Source organism: Saccopteryx bilineata, chromosome 10, assembly GCF_036850765.1.
Source record: "Saccopteryx bilineata isolate mSacBil1 chromosome 10, mSacBil1_pri_phased_curated, whole genome shotgun sequence".
In the NCBI taxonomy this organism is placed as follows: Eukaryota; Metazoa; Chordata; class Mammalia; order Chiroptera; family Emballonuridae; genus Saccopteryx; species Saccopteryx bilineata.
The window spans coordinates 18,225,647-18,253,487 of NC_089499.1; the positions used below are offsets into that span (position 1 = coordinate 18,225,647).

Consider the following 27,841-nt stretch of genomic DNA (forward strand, 5'->3'; position numbering starts at 1 on the left):
TGCTGGGTGGATCCTGGTTGGGGTGCATGTGGGAGTCTCTCTGCCTCCCCTCCTCTCACTGAATTTTAAAAAATGATAATACATTCTATTAGGAGTGTTTGTCACAAGATTGAAAAGGTTGGGTTAACACTTGACATTCAATCAATGTAATTTGTAATATTATAAGGGCACTTAAAAACAATGTACTCATTTCTTTTTTTTTTTTTTAATTTTTTTTAATTTTTTAATTCATTTTAGAGAGGAGAGGGAGAGACAGAGAGAGAAAGAGAGAGAGGAGAGACAGAGAGAGAGAGAAGGGGGGGAGGAGCTGGAAGCATCAACTCTCATATGTGCCTTGACCAGGCAAGCCCAGAGTTTTGAACCGGCGACCTCAGCATTTCCAGGTCGACGCTTTATCCACTGCGCCACCACAGGTCAGGCAATGTACTCATTTCAATAAAAGCAATACTAGTTTTGTTTAGATACTCACTTTAAGTTTTCTAATTCCTGCTTTCTTAATGGAGAAGAAGGTGGAGCTGGAATGAATTTATCTCCATCATGGCTTTTACTGCTAAAATAAAGATGGACTCTTAATTACAAAGATCAACAAATAAACAATTCAGTGTCAAATTTTGTTTCCCTATCCTCACTCCCAGGCAAATTTTTTTGTGTGACAAAAGTGTACAGGAGCCAAAACAATGAAATCTGCTTATAACTTGGTACCACTGACGTTTTAAAGCTATACTGTATGTTAGTTTCTTTCCCTCTGCACACAACTCTGCTTTTAAAACCTCTAAATGAAAACAGGATCTCTGCCACACAAAGAAAATTACTCTAAGATCTTCACAAGTCTTATTCTTCTGATGACCTTTTATCAACTATGGTAAAACATAACCCTTTTCTGGAGGAAATAAGAAAAATCCCCACAATTTTGTTTCAGACTTTCTGTAGTAAACAGTTATTACTGTTATTATTAAAAAAATATGCCAGGATGGGGAGACTGGAGTTTAAAGGTGCCATATGTGAACAGGACTCTCTCTATACAAAATTGTGTTTATTCATTGCTAAATAAGATTTCCCTATTTGTGCAGACGGGTATAGCTTTAGGATTTAAGTATGTACTTTACTGAAAGTAAAACAACATTGTCTTTTACAGCAACAGGAGTTCTGGCAATTATTCCTCCCGTTAATAAAAAGCTGATCCTTTCCATTTTTCTCTTTCAAGGTTCTCTCCTAATTTAGCCTTCACCGGTTGTTCTCTTCCAGAAATACTTACACATTCAGAGGTTCCTGTCTTATTTTTCAAAATAGGGAATCTGGGAGATGTAGATTTTAGGAATTCACCTACAGGACAAGGAGGCTTACTGACAAGGTCCGGAAGGGAGTTTGCCCAGGAGGTTCACCGGGATCGGGGTACCTGCAAGTTTCACTGCCTTCACTGCTCTCCGTGTTCCCACCTAGTGGATTACTGTTTTTAGACCCATTTTCCTGCTTCGGATCTTGCTGTTCTTCAGGTAACAGCAACAAGGCATTTCTGAGACAAATGGCTGCAAACTCCATACTGGCTACAGGAATGGCGGAAGACTGTCCATCACTCAAAAGAACAAAATCACATGAGTTAAGCAAGCAGCATAAAAAGAATACTTTTCCATTATCAGAAATAAAACCAGTATTATTGTAAATGAAAACTTTGCCTTGTGTTTTAATATAAGCAGTTAAAAGAGAATACTAAAAACCCCAATTCTCAATAGTATATACAAGGTGCAAAATGTATAGATTGCAAGTATATATATATATATATATATATATACACACACACACACACACACACACATTCTACACATCACTGTCAATGTATTAGAGGAGCTACAGACAAGGAAAACTGTAATGAGGGCCTGGATTGGTATAATAATTGGAAACAAGAGAAGAAAGAGTTTCACATTTGATCCTTGTTTTGGTTGATCTTTATTTACTTTTGAAAATGCCTTTATAGTTTAAGTTTTGAAAAAGCAGCACTGTCTCATATTTTTGTTGAGGTTTTATATAACTTTGATATATCAAACAATCAGCTTTATTAGGAAAATATATTAATGTGAAAATCAGTAACAATTTTGAAATGGTAGGAAAGTGATGTGCCATATTGTCTTTTTTTTTTTTTTTTTTTTTTAACAGAGTCAGAGAGAGGGATAGATGGGGACAGACAGACAGGAATGGAGAGAGATGAGAAGCATCAATCATCAGTTTTTCGTTGCGACACCTTAGTTGTTTGTTCATTGATTGCTTCCTTATATGTGCCTTGACTGTGGGGATACAGCAGACCGAGTAACCCCTTGCTCAAGCCAGTGAGCTTGGGTCCAAGCTGGTGAGCTTTTGAGCTTTATATAGCCTGACCAGGTGGTGGCGCAGTGGATAGAGCAGCAGACTGGAATGTGGAGGACCCAGGTTTGAGACCCCGAGGTCGCCAGCTTGAGCGCGGGCTCACCTGGTTTGAGCAAAGCTCACCAGCTAGGACCCAAGGTCATTGGCTCGAGCAAGGGGCTACTCAGTCTGCTGAAGGCCCGCAGTCAAGGCACATATGAGAAAGCAATCAATGAACAATTAAAGTGTCGCAACAAAAAACTGATGATTGATGCTTCTCATCTCTCTCCATTTCTGTCTGTCTGTCCCTATCCATCCCTCTCTCTGACTCTGTAAAAAAAACAAACTGCATTATAGGTGAAATAAATTACAATCAAAATATTGTGTGCCAGATACTATTGAAAAACTTTTAAATGGTAGTGAACAATTTTATTTTGGGGGAAGAAACAAAAAAAGCAGTGAATTTTTTTTTACAAACCCTACTACTTTAGAGATACTAATTCCAAATTGGAATCTTCATACAAGATAAAGATGTTCATATTTAAAAGTTAACTAATCTTACATGAGACAGATTTATATTGCTTTGGATGTTTTATGTAATATTACTTTTTTTTTCTCGTACTACAGAAAATTAGCATTATGGACTATGAGAAGATACCTAGATGGAAAGTTAACAAATGATAAATTATAAAAAAGAAACATCAAGATGCCCTCTTCTGGACATTTTGAATAATGGCACTGACTAGACCAGGGCTTCTTGGGCCATCCATCATTTCTGCACCCACGCATGTAACAAACCAAAACTACATGTCAGGTAACATTCACTATGGACCTATTCTGAAATAGCCACAAAATCTAAATACACACACACAAAAAAAAACCCCAAAAACCTAAATACACACAGTTTTGCTTTGTAAATACTTACTTATACACAGTGTTCTGTATGGACTGTGATGCCAGAACTATCTTACGATGATAGCCTTGCCCAACAATAGACTGTACAATTCCTTTTTTACTTGGAAGACCTTTAGTTTCTTGTTCAGAAGTCTACAAAATACAAATAGTTTCCAATTAGTGTAACATAACTGTAAAATGAAGTATGAGAAATGATCTAATACCTTTCCAGTTACTCTATGGACATTCTTTTTTTTCTTTCTTTTTTTTACAGAGACAGAGAGAGTCAGAGAGAGGGACAGATAGAGACAGACAGACAGGAATGGAGAGATGAGAATCATCAGTTTTTCGTTGCGACATCTTAGTTGTTCATTGATTGCTCTCTCATATGTGCCTTGACCGTGGGCCTTCAGCAGACCGAGTAACCCCTTGCACAAGCCAGTGACCTTGGGTCCAAGCTGGTGAGCCTTGCTCAAACCAGATGAGCCTGCGCTCAAGCTCGCCACCTCAGGGTCTCAAGCCTGGGTCCTCTGCATCCCAGTCCAAAGCTCTATCCACTGTGCAACTGCCTGGTCAGTCTCTAAGAACATTCTTAAGATGCATAAATATGAAGTTTTTGGTGATAATATGTTCAGTATTGAAGAAAAGACTACACAAAGCCGAAAGTCTGTGACATGTGCTATATTGCATTAATATGAAGTTTGAGGTAATTCTAAGGAAAAAAGGCAATTTAAGAATAACTCAAGCCTGACCAGGCAGTGGTGCAGTGGATAGAGCGTTGGATTGGGATGCGGAGGACCCAGGTTCGAGACCCCGAGGTTGCCAGCTTGAGCGCAGGCTCATCTGGTTTGAGCAGAGCTTACCAGCTTGGGCCCAAGGTCGCTGGCTCGAGCAAGGGGTTACTCGGTCTACTGAAGGCTCACGGTCAAGGCACATATGAGAAAGCAATCAATGAACAATTAAGGTGTTGCAATGAAAAACTAACGATTCATGCTTCTCATCTCTCCGTTCCTGTCTGTCCCAGTCTATCCCTCTCTCTGTCTCTGAAAAAAAAAAAAAGAGTAACTCAAGCATGTATTTAGAACAATGTATGTACACCATTCTACCCCCCAGGCACCATGCTGCATAGAACGGGCACTTTGACATCAGAGTAAAGAAAGAGTCACAGCCTGACCAGGTGGCAGCACAGTGGACAGAATGTCGACCTGGGACATTGAGGAACCAGGTTCGAAACCCTAAGGTCTCCGGCTTGAGCGCGGGTTCACCAGCTTGAGGGTGGGACCACAGATATGACCCCATGGTCGCTGGCTTGAGCCCAAAGGTTGCTGGCTTGAAACCCAAGATTGCTGGCATGAGCAAGGCCTCGGTCACTGACTCGGCTGGAGCTCCCTCCCCCCCATTCAAGGCATGTATGAGAAAGCAATCAAGGAACAACTAAGATGCCGCAAAAAAGAATTGATAGTTCTCATCTCTCTCTTTCCTGATCCTTAAGGCCACGCAAGCTGAGTAGCTGGCTGGATCTGGAGATGCAACAGATGAAAACAATGATCAGATGGAACAAAAATCCATGTAAATAAACTGTATCATTAATAATACACCAACAGCCATGTCAGGTCAGTCCTAATGTAAAAAATCATATGTAATTAAAATATTCATTCCTTTATAATGCCTTGGTAGTATAGCTCTAACAAATCTGAGTTTAGGAAATCAGAAAAATAAATGGTACATTTTCAAAAAGGAAATGGTACATTTTATGGTTTTTTTAAATGCCTTCTCTTACACTGCTTAAATACTCTACCTACAATTGAGCCTTATGTTTTTTATTTAGAAAACCTTTTCTCATGTATTATACACTACTCACCTAAACATAAGGCGTGCTTTTGCCAAAACGGTCTGAAGCAATATACTTCAGGTAAACAGGACAAAATGATCTCCTTAGCATCATCACATTTCTTTCTTTCTTTTTTTTTTTTGGGTGACAGAGACAGAGTCAGAGAGAGGGACAGACAGGGACAGAGATGAGAAACATCAATTCTTTCTTGTGGCACCTTAGTTGTTCATTGATTGCTTTCTCATATGTGCCTTGACCGGGGGCTACAGCAGACTGAGAGATCCCTTGCTCGAGCCAGCGACCTTGGGTCCAAGCTGGTGAGCCTTGCTCACACCAGATGAGCCCGCGCTCAAGCTGGCGATCTCGAGGTTTCGAACCTGGGTCCTCCACATCCCAGTCCAATGTTCTATTCACTGTGCCACCGCCTATTCAGGCACCAATATTTTTTTTCATGTGTATTTTATTGATTTTAGAGAGAGGAAGGGGGAGAGGGACAGGAACATCAGTCTGTCCCTGTCTGTGCCCTGACCGGTGATTGAACGGGCAACCTCTGCACTTTGGGATGAAGTTCTAACTATCCGCGCTATCCGGCCAGGGCTTGGCATCACCAATTTAACAGTAAGTTGGTTCTTTTTATTTAAAAATACATTTATTTCTGAGGGTATAAACTGCTTTGTTCAGCATCCCCTCTGTCCTGACTAAATGCAAGAAATTTTATGGAGTTTTATTTGGTGTTTTTGTTGCTCCTATTGGGATTTTGCTTTCTGATTTTGAGAGCACTTTGGGTTATTTTTACTATCTTTTAGGTCACTTCAGATCATTTTTAAAAGGAGAAATGTGAACAAAGACATAATTATTTATGGCAAATCTCCTATTAATTATTAGCACAGATTAAGTGGGTATCCAACAAGTTATGTCAACCAAGTCATCTTAACCATTTTTTCAAAATTATAAATTTAGGCCCTGGCCAGGTGGCTCAGTTGGTTAGAGCGTCATCCTGACATGCCAGGGTTGTGGGTTTGTTCCCTGGTCAGGGCACACATAAGACTCAACCAATGACAATGAATAGGTGGAACAACAAATCAATGTTTCTCTCTCTCTGTCTTTTTTTTTTTTTTTTTTTTTGTATTTTTCTGAAGCTGGAAACAGGGAGAGACAGTCAGACAGACTCCCGCATGCGCCCGACCGGGATCCACCTGGCACGCCCACCAGGGGCAAAGCTCTGCCCACCAGGGGGCGATGCTCTGCCCCTCCGGGGCGTCGCTCTGCCACGACCAGAGCCACTCTAGCGTTTGGGGCAGAGGCCAAGGAGCCATCCCCAGCGCCCCGGCCATCTTTGCTCCAATGGAGCCTTGGCTGCGGGAGGGGAAGAGAGAGACAGAAAGGAAGGAGGGGGTGGGGGTGGAGAAGCAAATGGGCGCTTCTCCTATGTGCCCTGGCCGGGAATCGAACCCGGGTCCCCCGCACGCCAGGCCGACGCTCTACCGCTGAGCCAACCGGCCTGGGCCTCTCTCTGTCTTTTGTCTCTGTCTCTCTCCCTCTCTCTCAAAATCATATATTTTTTAATTTATTCATTTTAGAGAGGAGAGAGAGAGAGAAAGAGAAAGAGAGAGAGAAGAAGGGAGGAGCAGGAAGCATCAACTCCCATACGTGCCTTGACCAGGCAAGTCTAGGGTTTCGAACCAGCAACTTCAGCGTTCCAGGTCGTTGCTTTATCCACTGCGCCACCACAGGTCAGGTCTCAAAATCATTTAAAAATTACAAATTTAAAACTTTCTTAAAAAATGGTGTGTGGGTGTGTGTGGGGGATTATAACCCACAGAAAAAATACGACCCTAAAGTACTATTTCTAAAAATAACTGGAAAAGAGAAAATATTAAACCTCTACTCCCAGGAAGATAGAACTTCCTAGTTTTCATGAACTGTACTAGAGAATGGCCTCCAACACTTAAATTCATGAATGGATTAAAGAGAACAGCAATTTCTAGACAGCTTTTATTTTAAAAAGTGTAGCTTCTGCCTAGAATTGTTTGTCAGTTAATTTAACAATTATCCAATAAGGAAGTTCCTGTGAAAGGGAAGTGCAACGGAGTAAGTCATTGAAGCCTTTCGGGACAACGCCCTCCCCGCTCCCAGTGGTGTGCCTGAACTGCCAGGCAAACATACTTCTTTAAACCCTTTCCTTCCTGCAGGCGTTGCTCAGAAAGTGCTGCTTAGCGGGAGGAGAGCCCAAACACCTTATATCACCTACGGCAGGCATGCCAAGCAGCATCTCAGGCCGTACTTCTCCAATCTCCACACACGCAAGCGCACAGCGAGGCCGGGGGTAGTCAGGACATGGAGTGATTCCGACATCTAAAAATTCTGATATAACCTGTCTTCCCTCACCTCCCACAGACCACTCCTCATGAGATAGTCTAGGCATGGACCATGCTATAAACTGGCCTCCTGCCTACAGCCACTGTGGACACACGTGTGTCAGAGGGCACAGCCTGGTAATGGTAATCCAGAACTCGAAACCAGTCACTGCATCAGAAGCAAAGCCCGGGCACTGGAGGAAATGCAGTATAACCCACACTCCTGGGTTACCACCAGTCTAACCACCTGGCGTGCCCCCATTCTCATGCCCGCACACAGCATGGCCCCGGCCCCGGCCCCAGCAGCTGGCTGGCCACTGTCCCAACAGGTACGACCTTCTCACTGGCTTCAGCTCTTATGTGACTGCTGATACATACTGCCACTTTTCAAGAACCAGAATGCTACAAATGACTTTATGAACCTAATTTCTTTCGGTCCAACTGTTAAAGAATAGAAGACTATCTTAAAAAATTCCCTGAGTTAAAAAGGGGATGCGGTCTTGTAGGTTTTCAAGCATTTTTTGCTTTCCATGTAACACTGGGGGTGGGAAGGGGAGATGGTTCATATTCTAGAGCAGGGGTAGCCAACCTTTTTATACCTACAGCCCACTTTTGTATCTCTGTTAGTAGTAAAATTTTCTAACCGCCCACGGTTCCACAGTAATGGTGATTTATAAAGTAGGGAAGTAACTTTACTTTATAAAATTTATAAAGCAGAAGTTACAGCAAGTTAAAGCATACCAAGTATTTTATGTCGGATTTTCGCTAAGTTTGGCAGCATAAATCTTTATAAAACAACTTACTGTAGAGTTAAATCTATCTTTTTATTTATACTTTGGTTGCTTCACTACCACCCACCATGAGAGCTGGAACGCCCCCTAGTGGGCAGTAGGGGCCAGGTTGACTCCCACTGCTCTAGATGGTTCAAGAAGACAGCCAGGCGGCACTCACCCCCTTGTTGGCAGCGATGCAGCACTCGGCCAACCGGAGCCAGAGCCGGGGGTTGGCGTGATACACCTGAACCGCTTCAATCAGGCACTCGAAGGCGGCCAGGGGCCTGCCGATGTGGAGGAGCTGAATCCCACAGTTATACAGCAGCTCGTACCTTTTGTTGGTGAGTAATGTGCACATGGGTCTTCCCGAAAACTTTTTGCCTAATGATAAAAATTAGGCGAGAATAAACCCTGAGATTTACAATAAGTGACACTGAAAACATTTATTCCACTAAGTACTTAAACACAACCTATCTTGTTTAATACGGATGACCCTGCTGTGACGCTTAACAGCTCTCACCATGGTGATCCCCAGCCCCAACCCCAGAATAGTCTCCCGAGCTGCCAGCAAGTGAGGAGCTCCCCAGACAACCCTGCCCCAGGAGTGCAGAGAGAAGAGCCAGGGCCCATTCTCCTTCCTTTGATTCTTACACATTGTTAGGCTGTAAAGAGTCTTACTCTTTTCACTTTGCTTGGTTAATCAGTTTATTCTCATGTGTTTTTTACTAACCAGAAGTTTTCAGTTAATGTTAGAGTGTTAGAGGATTTCACTATGGAAATAAACATTAATGTGCTATATGACTATCATTCACTCATGTATTCAGTTTCACAACCCATAATAAATTAAGGCTACTAGTGATTTATGATACATTTTCCATCAATTAAGTAGTTTTCAATATTTTATAAAGCTAACCTGACTTGTGGTGGTGCGCTGCATAGAGCACCGATGTGGAATGCTGAGGTCGCTGGTTCAAAACCCTGGGCCTGCCTGGTTGAGGAACAAATAAGACTACTACGAATTGATGACCCCCCCCCCAATTTCTTTCTCTCTCTAAAATATCAATCAATAAAAAAATATTTTTAAAACGATCATTTTAGCCTGACCAGGCGGTGGCGCAGTGGATAGATCGTCGAACTGGGATACGGAAGGACCCAGGTTCGAGACCCCGAGGTCGCCAGCTTGAGTGCGGGCTCATCTGGTTTGAGCAAGGCTCACCAGCTTGAGCCCAAGGTCACTGGCTCGAGCAAGGGGTCATTCAGTCTGCTATAGTCCCGGTGGTCAAGGCACATATGAGAAAATAATCAATGAACAACTAAGGAACTGCAACGAAGAATTGATGTTTCTCATCTCTCTCCCTTCCTGTCTGTCCCTATCTGTCCCTCTCTCTGACTCTGCCAAAATAAAAAATAAATAAAAAACAAAAAACAAAAAACCCCCGATAATTTTTTAAAAAGTCTTTGATAGTTACTCTTAACTCCTTGCTATTCAAAACAGCAATACTTACTAATACTCCCCACAAACTTGTTGGGCAGGATCAGTGGTAACTGCAGATGCATATCACAGGCATTCTGACCAGATGCTTACTCTTTCTCTATCTCTTTTTTTTTTTTTTTAGATTTTATATGGCAGGAAGGGGGTGGCAAGAAGAATCAACTCATATTTGCTTCACTTTAGTTGTTCATTAATTGCTTGTCATGTGTGCCTTGAATGGGCAAGCCCAGGGTTTTGAACAGGCGACCTCAGTGTTCCAGGTCAATCCTTTATCCACTGCACCACCACAGGTCAAGTCAAATGCTTCCTCTTTCTTTCTTTTTTTATACGTGAGAGGCAGGGAGGCAGAGAGACAGACTCCCACATGTGTCCCGACCAGGACCCACCCAGCAAGCCCCCTACAGGGCAATGCTCTGCCCAGCTGGGCTGTTGCTCCACTGCTTGGCAACCAAGCTATTTTTAGCATCTGACGCAAGGCCTGGGAGCCATCCTTAGTGCCCAGGGCCAACCTGATAGAACCAATTGAGCCATGGCTGCGGGAGGAGAAGAGACTGAGAGAGAGAAAGAGAGAGAGAGAAAGAGAGAGAGAGAGAGAGACAAGAGGAGGGGTTGGGGTGAAGAAGCAGATGGTCACTTCTACTGTGTGCCCTGACTAGGAATCAAACTGGGATATCCACATGCTGGGCCGATGCTCTACCACTGAGCCAACTGGCCAGGGCCGATGCTTGCTCTTTAAAACCATACTGTCATCAAGTATTAAAATAGAAAGTGTCCCCCAGCAAAGGGCTTACCTGGATCAGTGCTCCCTGCACTGAGCTGTGCACACACATTGTCATTCTCCTGTAGAGCTTTTTTAAAGTAGAAGATCCCCAAATTGTGCTTGCTCATGGCAAAATGGATGCAACCAAGATTATTCCAGAACATACATCGTAAGCATTCACCTGAGAAAAACACAACTAAATTTGTCCACGAATTTTACTGTTGATGTACCTCATACAAGAATTGGGCTTATCGAACATGAATTAATTCTATGCATAAATCTACATAGGCCCTACTGAATAGTTTACAAGGCATGTGAAATTTAGAAGACATCGTAAAATTTTTTAAACTTCCGTTCCTTTTAAAATCTCTTTTTTTAATGGCGATAAACCAACCTTGCACAATGATTTAATTAGCCTGTTTAGGTTTTTCTGATTTAATTTTTAATAACTGTAGGCAACAGATAAAAAAAATTGCAAAAAAAAATATTACTAAATTAAGCACCCGCATAAAATACGATGTAGAAACTAGAAAGAATAAAGTGTACACAGAAACACTCAAAACATATAACATGAAGAATAGCAAAAATACACAGAATATATAAAATCCTGCTTTTACCTGTCAAACTATAAATCTTTTAGTTTACACTTTAAATATCACCATGATCGAGCATCTATCTTTTCATGTTAGTTGGACATTTGTATTTCTTGTTCTGAACATTGCCTCTTCCTGGTTTTTCTTACCCATTTGTTTATTTGATTACGGATGTTTTTCTATTGGTTATCTGCTATAGAAACCTTCTGTGACACCTATATCAACTGTTATCCCCATTGACAGTTTGTCATCTGTCTGGTGACTTGGTCTAGTGCAGGGGTCAGGAACCTTTTTGGCTGAGAGCGTCATGAACGCCACATATTTTAAAATGTAACTCCGACCCTGGCCGGTTCGCTCAGTGGTAGAGCATCGGCCTGGCGTGCAGGAGTCCAGGGTTCGATTCCCGGCCAGGGCACACAGGAGAAGCGCCCATCTGCTTCTCCACTCCTCCCCCTCTCCTTCCTCTCTGTCTCTCTCTTCCCCTCCCAAAGCCAAGGCTCCATTGGAGCAAAGTTGGCCCGGGCTCTGAGGATGGCTCTGTGGCCTCTGCCTCAAGCGCTGGAATGGCTCTGGTTGCAACAGAGCAACGCCCCAGATGGGCAGAGCATCACCCCCTGGTGGGCATGCCGGGTGGATCCCAGTTGGGCGCATGCGGAGTCTGTCTGACTGCCTCCCTGTTTCCAACTTCAGAAAAATACAAAAAATAATAATAATAATAATAATAAATAAAATGAAAAAAAAATGTAACTCTGTGAGAGCCATACAACGACCAGTGTACGTTACACATTATCCAATAAAAATTTGGTGTTGTCCCGGAGGACAGCTGTGATTGGCTCCAGCCATTCGCAACCGTGAACATGAGCTATAGGAAATGGATTGTAATACATGAGAATATTTTATATATATATTTTTAATTATTTATTTATTTATTCATTTTAGAGAGGAGAGGGAGAGACAGAGAGAGAGAGAAGAGAGACAGAGAGAGAGAAGGGGGGGGAGGAGCTGGAAGCATCAACTCCCATATGTGCCTTGACCGGGCAAGCCCAGGGTTTTGAACCGGCAACCTCTGCATTTCCAGGTAGACGCTTTATCCACTGCGCCATCACAGGTCAGGCTGTTTTATATTTTTAACATTTTTTTTTTTATTAAAGATTTGTCTGCAAGCCAGATACAGCCATCAAAAGAGCCACATCTGGCTCACGAGCCATAGGTTTTCGAACCCTGGTCTAGTGTATGTGTGTTTACGGTTTTAATCATACAATGTTTTATATTTTTATGTAGTCAAATTTAGTAATCTTTTCTAAGTGCTATGATTCTTGGATTTTGGATAAAGTTTAATCAAAGCTTTTATGAGTTTATTTTCACATTTTAATCCTTCATTTTCCTAGATTTTATTTTGGTGTCATGGAAACAATCCAAGCTTTAGTTTCCCTTTTCTAAGTGGCTTCCCAAACATGCTAAAACAATTTGCTGATAGTCCATCTTTTCCTCAATGACATAAAATACCTGACTAGATTGACAAATTAATAATCAGGATAGTCAATGCTTGATACTAAAAACTAAAGGTTGGCTTTTGAAATATTTATGCTTATTTATTTATTTAAATTTATTGATTTTAGAGAAAGAAGAAGAGGTGGAGAGGAAGAAAAAACAATTTGTTGTTCCACTTATTTATGCATTCATTGGTTGATTCTTACATGTGCCCTGACTGGGGTTCAAACCCACAACCCTCGTGTATTGGGATGATGCTCTTAAGAAACTGAGTTACAAGGCCAGGACGGCTTTTAAAGTATTTTAAAATTAAGCAATGGCCTGACCTGTGGTGGCGCAGTGGATAATGCATCGACCTGGAAATGCTGAGGTCGCCGGTTCAAAACCCTGGGCTTGCCTGGTCAAGGCACATATGGGAGTTGATGCTTCCAGCTCCTCCCGCCTTCTCTCTCTCTCTCTCTCCCTCTCTCTCTCCTCTTTAAAAATGAATAAAGAAAAAAAAGATTAAAAAAAAAAATTAAGCAATGCTTCTATTTAAAAAAGAGGAAAACTGGCTTAGGAGAAAAGATAGTAGGAAATACAATAAAATCCTTAAAGGAAGTGGCTTCTGGATAGTGGTATTGTGAACTTTTTTTTTTTTTTAAGATTTTTAAAAATTGTTTTTGAGAGAGAAGAGAGAGAAGAGAAAGAGAAGGGAGGGGGGAGATGCATGAAGCATCAACATGTAGTAGCTCCTTGTTGTATGTGCCTTGAGCAGGCAAGCCCAGTTTTGAGCAGGAGACCTCAGCATTCCAGGTCAAGACTTTATCCACTGTGCCATCACAGGTCAGGCTTGTAAACAATTTTTAAAAAATCTTATTCCCAAATTTTCTCTAATAAGCATATTTTATCAGCAACAAAAACTAAAGGTTATATAGGGGAAGCAAGTTAAAGATTTAAAAATTAAAATTATGAAAAAACATCTAAAATATCTAAATATAGAACTATTATATAAAAATATTTCCTATTAAGTTATGGTAACTGTCGACTTGTCAACCACATGCCCTGCTCCCAACACCACCTTAGAGATTGCCCATATCGATTCTGAAATCTGTGTCAAGACAATCCTAAACCAAAATTTTCCAAAGCACATCATCTGTTTAGTCTGAGAGATCATTTCAGTGATTCGGTGTTAATGGGCCCCTGAGGGGAAGCCATGAAAATAAAAACATCAAAAATTAAGATTTAGGCCCTGGCCGGTTGGCTCAGCGGTAGAGCGTCGGCCTAGCGTGCGGAGGACCCGGGTTCGATTCCCGGCCAGGGCACACAGGAGAAGCGCCCATTTGCTTCTCCACCCCTCCGCCGCGCTTTCCTCTCTGTCTCTCTATTCCCCTCCCGCAGCCGAGACTCCATTGGAGCAGAGATGGCCCGGGCGCTGGGGATAGCTCTGTGGCCTATGCCTCAGGCGCTAGAGTGGCTCTGGTCGCAACATGGCGACGCCCAGGATGGGCAGAGCATCGCCCCCTGGTGGGCAGAGCCTCGCCCCATGGTGGGCGTGCCGGGTGGATCCCGGTTGGGCGCATGCGGGAGTCTGTCTGACTGTCTCTCCCTGTTTCCAGCTTCAGAGAAAAAAAAAAAAAAATTAAGATTTAGCAAAATTAGAAATGGGTACTCAGAACAAATGACAATATGAATATCCAAGAGAATTACAATGGGACAAACTGCCTTTCTCCATCCTCTCTGACTCCACTGAACTGAAGGAGGAAAGGGGGGAAGGGGGAAGTATTTAGCCTGCGTGTATGTTCTCTGCACGTATATGGCATAGAATTAAATCAAAAAAAGGATTCATCTTTTGCATTTCAAACTTGGCACAAAACATTTTCAGCAGTTTAACCCCATTCTTATATAAATTGATTTTCCTCCTTCCTCCCCATAAAATAGCAATGATATAAACTTAATTGATAGCAACAAATTTTTACCTTTCATTTTACCATTAATATCAAGCAATTCATTAATTTCCTTTTTGGCCCTGGCCGGTTGGCTCAGCGGTAGAGCGTTGGCTGGCGTGCGGGAGTCCTGGGTTCGATTCCCGGCCAGGGCACACAGGAGAAGCGCCCATTTGCTTCTCCACCCTTCCCCCTCTCCTTCCTCTCTGTCTCTCTCTTCCCCTCCCGCAGCCGAGGCTCCATTGGAGCAAAGATGGCCCGGGCACTGAGGATGGCTCTGTGGCCTCTGCCTCAGGCGCTAGAATGGCTCTGGATGCAACAGAGCAACGCCCCAGATGGGCAGAGCATCGCCCCCTGGTGGGCATGCCGGGTCGATCCCGGTCGGGCGCATGTGGGAGTCTGTCTGACTGCCTCCCCGTTTCCAGCTTCTGAAAAATGAAAAAAAAAAAAAAAAAAGATTAAAAAAAATTTCCTTTTTAATTTTAGTTTTATTTTGAGAGAGAGAGAGAGAGAGAGGAAGGGAGAGAGATGAGACATCAAATTGTAGCTGTGGCATTTTAGTTGTTTACTGATTGCTTTTTCATATGTGCCTTGACTGGGGGGGTTCCAGCCGAGCCAGTGACCCCTTGCTCAAGCCATAGACCGTGGGCCCAAGTTGGCAACCCTGCGCTCAAGCTGGCGACCTTGGGGTTTCAAACCTGGGACAACCTAAGTATCCCAGATTGATGCTCTATCCCCTGAATCACCACCAGTCATATTCATTAAAAGTTTCTAAATAAAGGCAAGGATAACAGTACCTTCACAGAAATATTTTTGTTACAGTTATATGTCTAAAGAAATCACATTTCTTACTGCTTTTTTTTTTCTTTTTCTTTGTATTTTTCTGAAGCTGGAAACGGGGAGAGACAGTCAGACAGACTCCCGCATGCGCCCGACCGGGATCCACCCGGCACGCCTACCAGGGGCGACGCTCTGCCCACCAGGGGGCGATGCTCTGCCCCTGGGGGGGGGTTGCTCTGCCACGACCAGAGCCACTCTAGCGCCTGGGGCAGAGGCCAAGGAGCCATCCCCAGCGCCCAGGCCATCTTTGCTCCAATGGAGCCTTGGCTGCGGGAGGGGAAGAGAGAGACAGAGAGGAAGGAGAGGGTGGGGGTGGAGAAGCAAATGGGCGCTTCTCCTATGTGCCCTGGCCGGGAATCGAACCGGGGTCCCCCACACACCAGGCCGACGCTCTACCGCTGAGCCAACCGGCCAGGGCCTCTTACTGCTTTTATGTGAGAAAAGAGAAAGGTAAAAACATTAAAATCTCATTTCCTTAAAAGGCCTCACTTCACAAAGCAAAAACCAAGGACCTTATGCCCTGGACATAATTTCTAAGCTGGTATTAAGAAACAAAATGAAAGAAAGAGCAAGTAGAGTGAAAGAAAAATAAAAGAAGTAAGGATCTTCGAAAAAGAGAAACCAGTACTAAAATTCCAAGAATTTTCTGAAGCAGAAATAATAAACATTTTTATTTAACATTGCTTAGCAAAAATTACCCTAAAGAGCAGTCTGGGAAATAAAAAGCAAGCAACCAAGGGTAGAAGAGCCAGGAAGAAAATAAAAAACTTCACACTTTTCTTTTACCTGTTTTCATGAATCCTGGATGCTCAGCAATATTGGAACTATTTAATAGCTTCACAGCTTTCCGATAATTGCCTCTTAAGTACTCAAAATTGCTTTTAAGAAACAGAGAGGGTGCAGACTGTAAAGAAAACATAAGTTCTTTATAATTTGTTTTAGATGTCTAATGAGATCATAATCACATGGTTGTGCTGCCACATGTTCAAGGGCATAAATGAATCATATCATGGTAAAAAAAAACGACAGCCTCTTCTCCAGAAGTGTCCCGACTCTGGTATAACTATTACTTTACATTGCAGTGATTTATTTCCCTGTTTGTCTCTTCCCTATGACTATGGTATCCTTTGAGGCAAGGATCTTTTATTTTTTTAATTTCAAAAAAGGTTTCATAATGACTGGCTGGCTATTTAGGCGCGTGCGCGCATGCACACACACACACACACACACACCGCCTCCTGCTATAATTGTTCTAAAAAAATCACTTGAGTACTGACCCAGTGGCTAATCTGAATTCTGTTTGAGACTTTTAAGGCCAATTTTCCTGGATTATTCCTACTACAAACCATATTTCCTTTTAATTAAGTTATCCTAAAAGCATCAAGATTTGTTCACAATTCTGTCTCCACTGTGTTCTTAAAAATTCTCAATAGGCGGTTGCAGTGAAGAGGGTGAAGGAAAGAGTACCTGTATCTCAAATACTCTAGCGCTAGTCAAGCTGAAGGCATTCTCAAGCCAAAGAGCCTTTGGAAGGGGAAGGTTTGGGCTGCAACTTGTTAATCTTTTTTTGTTTTGTTCTTTAGGATTTTATTTATTATGTTTACAGGGGGTGGGGTAGGAAGACAGCAAGAAGCATCAATTCACAGTTGATGAATGAACAGTTTAGCTGTTCATTCCTGCTTTTTTTTTTTTTTTTTTCATTTTTCTGAAGCTGGAAACAGGGAGAGACAGTCAGACAGACTCCCACATGCGCCCGACCGGGATCCACCCGGCACGCCCACCATGGGGCGACGCTCTGCCCACCAGGGGGCGATGCTCTGCCCATCCTGGGCGTCGCCATGTTGCGACCAGAGCCACTCTAGCACCTGGGGCAGCGGCCAAGGAGCCATCCCCAGTGCCCGGGCCATCTTTGCTCCAATGGAGCCTTGGCTGCGGGAGGGGAAGAGAGAGACAGAGAGGAAAGTGCGGCGGAGGGGTGGAGAAGCAAATGGGCGCTTCTCTTGTGTGTCCTGGCCGGGAATCGAACCCGGTCCTCCGCACGCTAGGCCGACGCTCTACTGCTGAGCCAACCGGCCAGGGCCATTCCTGCTTTTTGCTTGTCATATGTGCCTTGCCCAGGAAGCCTAGGGTTTTGAACTGGTGACCTTAGCAGTCCAGGTTGATGCTTTATGTACCGCAGCACCACAGGCCAGCCTTTACTGCTCATCTTTACTAAAGGTTTTTGGTATGATCTAAAAACATCCCAGTGTTTCATAATAATGAATGTTTGAGTGAACTGTGATAAACCACTCAGACGATGAGGGAGCTATTTATTTATTTACTTATTTTAAAGAGAGCTGGAGTATTTTTATTATTTATTATTATTATTTTAATTATTTTTTTTTTTTTTACAGAGACAGAGGGATAGACAGGAATGGAGAGAGATGAGAAGCGTCAATCATCAGTTTTTCCATTGTGGCACCTTAGTTGTTCATTGACTGCCCTCTCATATGTGCCTTGACTGTGGGGCTACAGCAGACCAAGTAAGCCCTTGCTCAAGCCATTGACCTTGGGTGCAAGCTGGTGAGCTATTTTTTTTTTTTCAAACCGGATGACCCTGCGCTCAAGCTGGCGACCTCGAGGTCTCGAACCTGGGTCTTCCGCATCCCAGTCTGACGCTCTATTCACTGCGCCACCACCCGGCCAGGGTATTTTTTACATTTTATTTATTCATTTTTTTAGAGAGAGAAAGAGACAGAGAGAGGAAAGAGATAGAAAGAACAGAGGGAGGAGCAGGAAGCATCAACTCCCATATGTGCCTTGACCAGGCAAGCCTGAGGTTTCGAACCAGCAACCTCAGCGTTCCAGGTCAACGCTTTTACCCACTGCGCCACCACAGGTCAGGCACGATGAGGGAGCTATTTAAAATGGTGGGTTTGAAAGCTACATGCCAATGGGAAATGCTTGTTATCGTTTTAAGTGAGAAACGTATCACCTTAAGTGTAGTAGCAGTCTGATCACTACTCACAACTCACCATCAAGGTTTACATCTGGTAGTAGATTACACTATAACAGACTAAGAAACCGACAAATACAAATGGTCCAAGTAAGAAAAATTTAAGACACAAAAGCCACAAATTGGGGGGGAAAAAAGCAAGAAGAAACTTACATTGCCAGCTGTGTTCATGACGGACTTGATCTCCCTTTTGCACGCTTTCAGAGACTTCATTTGGATGTAAGCTCTGACTTTATGCTGTCGGAGGGAAAACGCCAGCACATAAGTACAGTGGGGGATGTACACGTTCTGAAGCCGTTCTACTTTCTTGCTGAGGAAACTACACCTAGTCTGTTTACCACATAAGTGTGCCAGTTACTTGCAAAAGTAAGTTTAAAATTATCTTAATCTATTTTCATTGTCGTCTGGGAATACACTCTAAAAAAAATGAAAAACACGGTAGAATAAAATTTACACTTAAGTGCCAAGCCAAAATCTTATCTGCACATGGTTAATTAACAATGAATTTTAATATCCTACAAACTATCATCTAATACATTCCCAGCCCATTTTTCTCAATCTTCTATTGAGTAAATAAAGAAATGACATTTTATTATCATCTTAAGCTAAATATACTCAGAGGGATTAGATGTGCTTCTCAACTATAATACTTCAAGGCCAAATAAACATACATGCCTTAAAGATTACCACCTTCAATGATCTATCACATTCTTTATCATGCACAACTACAAGTACAGGTGATGTATAACCTCTCTTAAAATTGACGCTACCTACGCCCTGGCCGGTTGGCTCAGAGGTAGAGCATCGGCCTGGCGTGCAGGAGTCCCGGGTTCGATTCCCGGCCAGGGCACACAGGAGAAGTGCCCATCTGCTTCTCCACCCCTCCCCCTCTCCTCCCTCTCTCTCTCTTCCCCTCCTGCAGCCAAGGCTTCATTGGAGCAAAGTTGGCCTGGGCGCTGAGGATGGCTCTGTGGCCTCTGCCTCAGGCGCTAGAATGGCTCTGGTTGCAACAGAGCAATGCCCCCTAGTGGGCGTGCCAGGTGGATCCCGGTCGGGCACATGTGGGAGTCTGTCTGACTGCCTCCCCGTTTCCAACTTCAGGGAAAAAAAAAAAAAAAAAAAAAAATTGACGCTACCTGATGTATCTTTGATTTTGCAGCTTCTATTAGAGCTCCACTTTCAGCTTTATGATTAGATCCATCTTTGTTGGTGTTATTACCCATCTGTAGGGCGGTAAAACAAAGTTAATTAAAATTAAAAAAATTTTTTTGAGTTTTTTAAATAAAATCTTTTTTTTTTTTTTGCCTTGACCGCGGGCCTTCAGCAGACCAAATAACCGCTTGCTTGAGCCAGCAACGTTAGGCTCAAGCTGGTGAGCTTTTGCTCAAACCAGATGAGCCCTCGCTCAAGCTGGAGACCTCGGGGTCTTGAACCTGGGTCTTCCGCATCCCAGTCCGATGTTCTATCCACTGCGCCACCGCCTGGTCAGGCAAATTTTTTTGAGTTTTATAAGAAATTTACTTATGCTTGCACCTGCAAACAGATGGGCTGAGTCCAAAACAGCATCAGCTTTTGGAGCATACATTAAATCACTGATTTCTGAGTGAGCTAATGTGAATCATCTAGGGCAGTGGTCCCCAACCTTTTTTGGGCCACGGACCGGTTTAATGTCAGAAAATATTTTCATGGACCGGCCTTTAGGGTGGGACGGATAAATATATCACGTGACCGAGACAAGCGTCAAGAGTGAGTCTTAGACGGATGTAACAGAGGGTCAATTTTTAAAAATAAAACATCGTTCAGACTTAAGTATAAATAAAACAGAAATAATGTAAGTTATTCATTGTTTCTCTGGGACCGGTACCAAATGGCCCACAGACCGGTACTGGTCTGTAGCCCAGGGGTTGGGGGCCACTGATCTAGAGAGCCTTTTCAAAATTGAGAATCCCAGGGCCTGGTCCTAGAGATTCGGGTTTAATAGTGTGGAGTGGGTGACAGAAAACAAAAGCCGTGGGAAGCTCACAGTTGAGCATGATAGATTAGGTTTAAAATGCAAGGATAAGGCTCTGGCCAGTTGGTTCAGCAGTGGAGCGTCAGCCCGGTGTGTGGAAGTCTAGGATTCGATTCCCGGCCAGGGCACACAGGAGAAGTGCCCATCTGCTTTTCTTCTCCACCCTTCTCCCTCTCCTTTCTCTCTGTTTCTCTTCCCCTCCTGCAGCCAAGGCTCCATTGGAGCAAAAAGTTGGACCAGGTGCAGAGGATGGCTCCATGGCCTCCGCCTCAAGTGCTAGAATGGCTCCAGTTGCAGCAGAGCATCGCCCCCTGGTGGGCAGGCCGGGTGGATCCTGGTCAGGCACATGTGGGAGTCTGTCTGCCTTCCTCCCCGCCTCCCTCCACCCCCCCCCACTTCTCAGGAAAAATACAAAAATAAAATAAAATGTATGGATATTACTCAGACAAAACTCAGATTATCTACCTAAAACCCAGAAGTGGTCATGTCATTCTCTCCTCAAAAACTTTTCTGGCATGTACACTGCTAACACCATACCCTAAATTCCTGGTAAAGAATTCAAAATCCTTCACAGTCTGACCCATATTCGAGTTGCCAATGTCATCTGCGGCTGTTCCTGTTTCATTCCTCAGGCCCGACCGCCCACGTCCGATTACGGAGTTCCCTCAGCACACCACTCTATACACCTCCTGTGCTGTTTTCTCTGCCAGGATGGTGAGCCTGCTCTATCCTTCCTTTTCTGATTTGTCGAACTGCTACATCTTGAAAGGCCCAAACCAAACATCCAAACTTCTGGATCATTCCCTGACTTCCTTCCTCCCAGTCTCCGAACAGATTTGCTCAGTGTTTTCCATTCCTTGAAAAGCAAGAACTGCAAGGTTTCCATTGTTGTCACCTCAGTACTCTGCAAGAGCATGCAGTGTCTGCTCAACTGAATTTACTTTGCCAATTATTACAAATACTGAATATGAAAATGAAATATTTCACTACAGTTTATGAATAATGCTAAGATTATTCATTTAACCAAACTTTTTTTTTTAGAATATAAATTTAACGGGGTGACAATGACCGATAAGATTACATAGGTTTGCTTGACCAGGCGGTGGCGCAATGGATGGAGCATCAGACCCAGGTTTGAGACCCCGAGGTCGCCAGCTTGAGCGTGGGCTCAACTGGTTTGAGCAAAAGCTCACCAGCTTGGACCCAGGGTCGCTGGCTCGAGCAAGGGGTTGCTCCATCTGCTGAAGGCCCGCGGTCAGGGCACATGTGAGGAAGTGATCAATGAACAACTACGGTATCACAACAAAAAAAACAAACAAACAAAAAAAACCCCTGATGATTGATGCTTCTCATCTCTCTCCGTTCCTGTCTGTCCCTATCTATCCCTCTCTCTGACTCTCTCTCTGTCTCTGTAAAAATACTAAAATTAAATTAAAAAAACAAAAACAAAAAAGATTTAATATAGAATTGTACACTTGACCCTGACCAGGCAGTGGCAAAGAAGACAAAGCGTTGGTCTGGGACACTGAAGACCCAGGTTCGAAACCCCGAGGTGGCTGGCTTGAGTGTGGGGTTGCCTACTTGAGCATGGAATCCTAGACATGACCTGGCTTGAGCCCAAAAGGTCACTAGCTTGAGCAAGGGGTCACTGGCTCAGCTGGAGCCTTCCTGCCCCCACCCTGGTCAAAGCACATATGAGAAAGCAATCAATGAACAACTATCTATGAGTATCTATGAGTTGATGCTTCTTATCTCTCTCACTTCCTTTCTTTTTGTCTTTGTCCCTCTCTCAATCTCTCTCACTCTTGCTTTAAAAAAATAATTGTACACTGGAAACCTATATAATTTTATTAATCAATGTCACACCAGTAAGTTTAATAAAATTTAAAAAATAAAAATAAGAACCAAAAAGAGGTCACCGTATGATCCAGCAATTCCACTGTTAAATATTTAAAAGAATTGAAAACGTATGCCCCCACAAATAAAAGAGCAGCACTGTTTATAATTAGCCAAAAATGCAAAATAACATAATTGCCCACAATCCACTACTGAGTAAAAAAATGTGGCATATCCATGTAATAGAATATCACTCAGCTATAAAAAAGGAATGAAATATATGAAAAAAGGAATGAACTTTATGCCATAACATGGTAAAGTTTGAAAATACTATGTTAAGTGAAAGAGGCTAATCAGAAAAGGCCACATATTGTGATTCCATTCATATGAAATGTCCACACAGGCAACTCCACAGATACAGAGTAGATCAGTGGGTGCCAGGGGCTGAGGGGAGAGGGAGAAAGGGATGACTCTCAACAACCACAGGGTTTCCTTGTGGGTGATGACCATGTGTCGGAATATAGATGGTGGCGATGGTTGTAGTGAGCACACTAAAAAGCACTGAATTGTAAACTTTTTAAAATTGGTTTTTAGATGGGGGGAGAGGGAGAAGCGGGAAATATCAAATTGTAGTAGTTGCTTCCTATATATGCCTTGACCAGGCAAGCCCTGGGTTTCGAACCAGTGACCTCAGCGTTCCAGGTCAACGCTTTATCTACTACACCACCACAGGTCAGGCTGAATTGTACACTTTAAAATAGTAAATTTTGTGTATCTGTATTATGTTTCCTCCCTCCGTTTCCTGTCATTAATCAAAAGTTTAATCCATTTGTCTCTATCTAGTTTGTGAGTCTCCTCAGGGTAGGTTGGTATAATTCCTTTGATTATTATTTTTTATTTAAAAAAATGTTTAGCCTGACCAGGCGGTGGCACAGTGGATAGAGCATCAGACTGGGTCACGGAGTACCCAGGTTTGAGACCCCGAGGTTGCCAGCTTGAACGTGGGCTTTTCTAGTTTGAGCAAGGCATGCCAGCTTCAGCCCAAGGTTGCTGGCTTGAGCAAGGGGTCACTCAATCTGCTGTAGCCCCCCAGTCAAGGCACATATGAGAAAGCAATCAATGAATAACTAAGGTGCCACAACAAAGAATTGATATTTCTCATCTCTCTCCCTTCCTGTCTGTCTGTCCTTATCTGTCCCTCTCTATCTCTCTCTCTGTCACAAAAAACAAAAAATGTGGCCCTGGCTGGTTGGCTCAGTGGTAGAGTGTCGGCCTGGCGGGCAGAAGTCCCGGGTTCGATTTCCGGCCAGGGCACATAGGAGAAGCACCCATCTGCTTCTCCACCCCTCCCCCTCTCCTTCCTCTCTGACTCTCTCTTCCCCTCCTGCAGCGAGGCTCCATTGGAGCAAAGATGGCCCAGGCGCTGGGGATGGCTCCTTGGCCTCTGCCCCAGGCGCTAGAGTGGCTCTGGTCACAACAGAGTGACACCCCAGAGGGGCAGAGCATCGCCCCCTGGTGGGTGTGCCGGGTGGATCCCGGTCAGGTGCATGTGGGAGTCTGTCTGACTGTGTCTCCCCGTTTCCAGCTTCAGAAAAATACAAAAAAAAAAAAAAAAAAAAAAAAGTTTAAACTGAGGTATAGTTGACATATAACATTATATTAATTTTAGGTGTACAACATAACTTTATATTTGTCTATATTGCAAAATGAGTAAGCCAAGTTAACATCTATTACCATACATAGTTACATAATTTTTTTTTCTTGTGATGAGGATTTTTAGATCCACTCTCTAAGCAACTTTCAAATATGCAATACAGTATTATTAACTATAGTCACCATGCTGTACAGTGAATTGCATTTCAATAAAGCTGTTAAAGTAATATTTAATAACTACATGTATTATTTAAATTTCAGTCAGAACACTTACCTCATTCTTTCCATTTTTGTTATTGTTACCCTGTGAAATCATTTTTTCCAGGACAGCAAGAAGATGCAAAGCTTTCTCAGCCTGGTAAGTTAATATATATAGGTCTACAAGTAAAAAACATACTGCTTGGGCAAACTTTTCTTCTGTGGGAGGGAAATAAAACAGGAAAGGAAAAGTTATAATCCAAAGTGAAGCAAACATCTCAGGCTATTCCACCCCCCCACAAAAAAGGCCCTGAGGAGGAAAGCCTAGTCTTACTCAAATGAACGTTTACCACCTAGAGTCAGCCACAGACGGAAACAACGGGCAATGCTAACAAGACCATTCTTTTTTTTTTTTTTTTTAATTTTATTTATTCATTTTTAGAGAGGAGAGAGAGAGAGAAGGGGGGAGGAGCTGGAAGCATCAACTCCCATATGTGCCTTGACCAGGCAAGCCCAGGGTTTCGAACCAGCGACCTCAGCATTTCCAGGTCGATGCTTTATCCACTGCACCACCACAGGTCAGGCATAACAAGGCCATTCTATGAAGCATCTTGAGGCCTCGTTTCAAGTATTCTAGTGACTGAACATCCTTTGGCAAAATATCTACCAATCACCAGCACATGAAATGAGTATTACTTTATGTGGAAGACTATCTCAATTCTAGTACCTGCCTGGCTACATACTGATGCTTGGACTTCATACATCATTAAACTAAGTTTTAGATCTCAACGAGCTGACCTGTAAAATGGGCACACTTTACCTGCCTAACCGCAGGGGGGCAGACCAAGTGATCTCTTGATCCTTCTAACTCTAAAAAGGTCTATGACTTGAGGAAATATATTTCCTTTCAAGCTATAGAGATGGGAAAAAGAAAGCCTGCAGACACAAAAGCAGCAAGGTGTGGATGGGAGTATATAAGAAAATTGCAACAGCCAAGAAGAAAATATAAAGACAAGGCCATCAAAGGAAGAAGAGCCAAGGAAGAGAGGCAGCCTGGTATGACATAATATTCCCTTTCCTTTCAGAGAAGACAACAGGAAAAATACGGACAAAAAGAAGTCTGCTATAATTAAGAACAGAAAATTCCAAAGCCCTCAAGAGCTTCCCAACAAGTCTTCCTTGACTCCACTCTTCCTTTTATACAGTAGCCAGGAATCCGTTTCAAAGGGAAATCAATGCAGTTAATGTGCAAAGGCTGCATCTCCAAGGGCTTCCCACTCACACACTAAGTGCCGACCTAGGTGACAGTGGCTTACCTGTTCTGCCCCTGGATACTTCTGAGTTAATTTTCCACCAATCTCCCCACCTGCCCCCAGTCACAATGGCGTTCCTGCTGTTCCTCTCACTCACCAACCTCAAGCTCACTGCAGGTCCTCTGCATATACTATTACCTCTGGGTGGGATGTTTCTCCTCTAAAGGGTGGTACGGCTCACCCCACCTCTTCATTCGGGTCTCTTTTCAAATACGGTCTTATCTCATGTCTTCCTTCATTACCTTATCTAAAAATAATATCCCCAGTCAATCTCTATCCTGTCACCTAATTTTAGCTTTTCTTCACAGCATTTAACTATGACCAATATATTTCTTGTGCCAGGCTCTCTCCCATTAGGATATAAACTTAATAAGGGTATGGATATTTTCTATTTCATTCACTGCATTATCTTCCAATCCCAAAACAGTGTCTGGCCCATAGTATATGCTCAGTAAATATATGGTAAATGGGGAATCCTAGCAGTAAAGTTAAGAAAATAACAATATTTTGGCTGGATGGCTCAGTGGTAGAGCATTGGCCCAGCATGTGGATGTCCTAAGTTCGATTCCTGGTCAGGGCACACAGGAGAAGCACCCATCTGCTTCCTCCCTCTCCCCACTCTCTCTTCTCCTCCCACAGCCATGGCTTGACTGGTTCGAGCACATCAGCCCTGGGCACTGAGGAAGGCTCCATGGAGCCTCTGGCTCAGGTACTAAAAATAGCTGTTGCATGCATGGCCCCAGATGGGCAGAGCCTTGGCCCCACAGAGGGGTTCCCAGTGGATCCCGGTCGGGGTGCATGTGAGAGTCTATCTTCCCTCCTCTCACTTGTAAAAGGAAAAAATAATAATAATAGTTATCAAAGAAGAAGAAAAATGCGTTTGAATACTAACTGATTGCTAGATTCTGTTCAACTATCTCAGAGTAAGAGGATTTCACGAACTATTTTGGAAATTCCGAAAATCATCTTCACAGAAAGACACACTTGTGCCATCCTAAAAGTATAATTCTGACTTCTAGCTTTTTAGAAGAAAGGAACTGGTTGTGCATTATACAATGCTGCACCACTGGCATCTGTCCTGGGCGGCCTATCGGCCACCACACCCTCAGGACTGGGGGAAAGAAGAGATGCCCCTTAAAAATGCTTCCCGGCCCTGGCCGGTTGGCTCAGCGGTAGAGTGTCGGCCTGGCGTGCGGGGGACCCAGGTTTGATTCCCGGCCAGGGCACATAGGAGAAGTGCCCATTTGCTTCTCCACCTCCCTCCTTCCTCTCTGTCTCTCTCTTCCCCTCCTGCAGCCAAGGCTCCATTGGAGCAAAGATGGCCCAGGCGCTGGGGATGGCTCCTTGGCCTCTGCCCCAGGCGCTAGAGTGGCTCTGGTCGTGACAGAGCGATGCCCCAGAGGGGCAGAGCATCGCCCCCTGGTGGGCAGAGCGTTGCCCCTGGTGGGCGTGCCGGGTGGATCCCGGTCAGGCGCATGTGGGAGTCTGTCTGACTGTCTCTCCCCGTTTCCAGCTTCAGAAAAATACAAAAAAAAAAAAAAAAAGCTTCCCTGGAGCCATTGGAAGCAGCTGCTCAACTAGCTGTCAGCAAAAAGGGACCCTGTAACTTGTTCCAAAGCATCACAGAGGAGCCATCACCGCCCGCCTCCCCCCCATTTCCTGTGGTGACCACAGCCGCAAGCAGGTACCTATACATCAGGAATCTGGATTAGTGTTTTGAAATTAAAGAAAGTACCCATGGAGAAAAATGCCAAAATGTGAACCCCAATCGAAATCTGCCTGCTGTGGGCCCCTGGCAACTGGCAGCACTCCCTAACAACCGATTCCTGGGCCTCCGGCTTTGCTGCTCTGTTTGCTCCCTCTTTTCTCCTTTGCCCTTCCCTTTGTTCCCACTCTTGAGGCTGGTCCTTGTAAGCTAGTTAAGATAACAAAAAAGCTAACGCAGTTCTAGACTATCTAGTTCGAATAGGCAACAGACAAAATAAACGACTGGGCTGTCGCCTAACATTTCAAAACTCCTTCCTTAACACACACACCACTTCAGAAAGAAGGGGTCAGGTGCACAACAAGGAAGCACAGCAGCGAAACAAAATCAACTCTTTCATATTGGAAACAGTAATTCTGAGTTCTCTTCAGAAACTGGGGTGAGAGGGGACTAAAAGGAAGCCTGGATTCATCTAAAGGCAATATAATCTTTATCTTTCCTAACACTAAGAAAACCTGTCACAGCCTTTTCTTCCTTACTGACATGAAATTCTCTGATTTAGGTTATCAAGGTACAAACACCAGAGACCTTGGTAAGTATGAGAAGATAGGGAAATTACTGACTCCAGAGATAACATACCAAAAGGTTCTATAAACTGATAAAGCTTTTCACCAACTGATATGGCTTCTGTATACTGCCGCAAGTGATAAAGAATGACTGCTTGATTGTAATACAACATGCTGTTTTCCACATCATCCAACCCATCCATTTCTTCAACGGCTGAGTGGACCTACGAAACAGTCAACAGAGATTATGCTCCAACCACAGTAAGAAAAC

The 27,841-nt window shown here is 43.5% G+C and overlaps 1 protein-coding gene across 2 annotated transcripts in view; it reads right to left on the bottom strand.

The window, feature by feature from the left end:
- CNOT10 (CCR4-NOT transcription complex subunit 10) overlaps window positions 1–27,841 on the bottom strand; it is a 66,151-nt gene that overhangs the window by 24,133 nt on the left and 14,177 nt on the right. The window contains exons 4-13 of one of the 2 annotated variants that reach the window (XM_066245152.1): window positions 27,644–27,794; window positions 24,063–24,205; window positions 19,425–19,511; window positions 18,442–18,525; window positions 16,080–16,197; window positions 10,476–10,625; window positions 8,371–8,573; window positions 3,263–3,384; window positions 1,397–1,573; window positions 470–547 (exon numbers count right to left, since the gene is read on the bottom strand). In XM_066245152.1, the coding sequence (XP_066101249.1) occupies window positions 470–547; window positions 1,397–1,573; window positions 3,263–3,384; window positions 8,371–8,573; window positions 10,476–10,625; window positions 16,080–16,197; window positions 18,442–18,525; window positions 19,425–19,511; window positions 24,063–24,205; window positions 27,644–27,794 (1,313 nt within the window). Of the gene's footprint in view, window positions 1–469; window positions 551–1,396; window positions 1,574–3,262; window positions 3,385–8,370; window positions 8,574–10,475; window positions 10,626–16,079; window positions 16,198–18,441; window positions 18,526–19,424; window positions 19,512–24,062; window positions 24,206–27,643; window positions 27,795–27,841 lie in introns of both variants that reach the window. The other variant, XM_066245151.1, reaches the window with a different exon arrangement.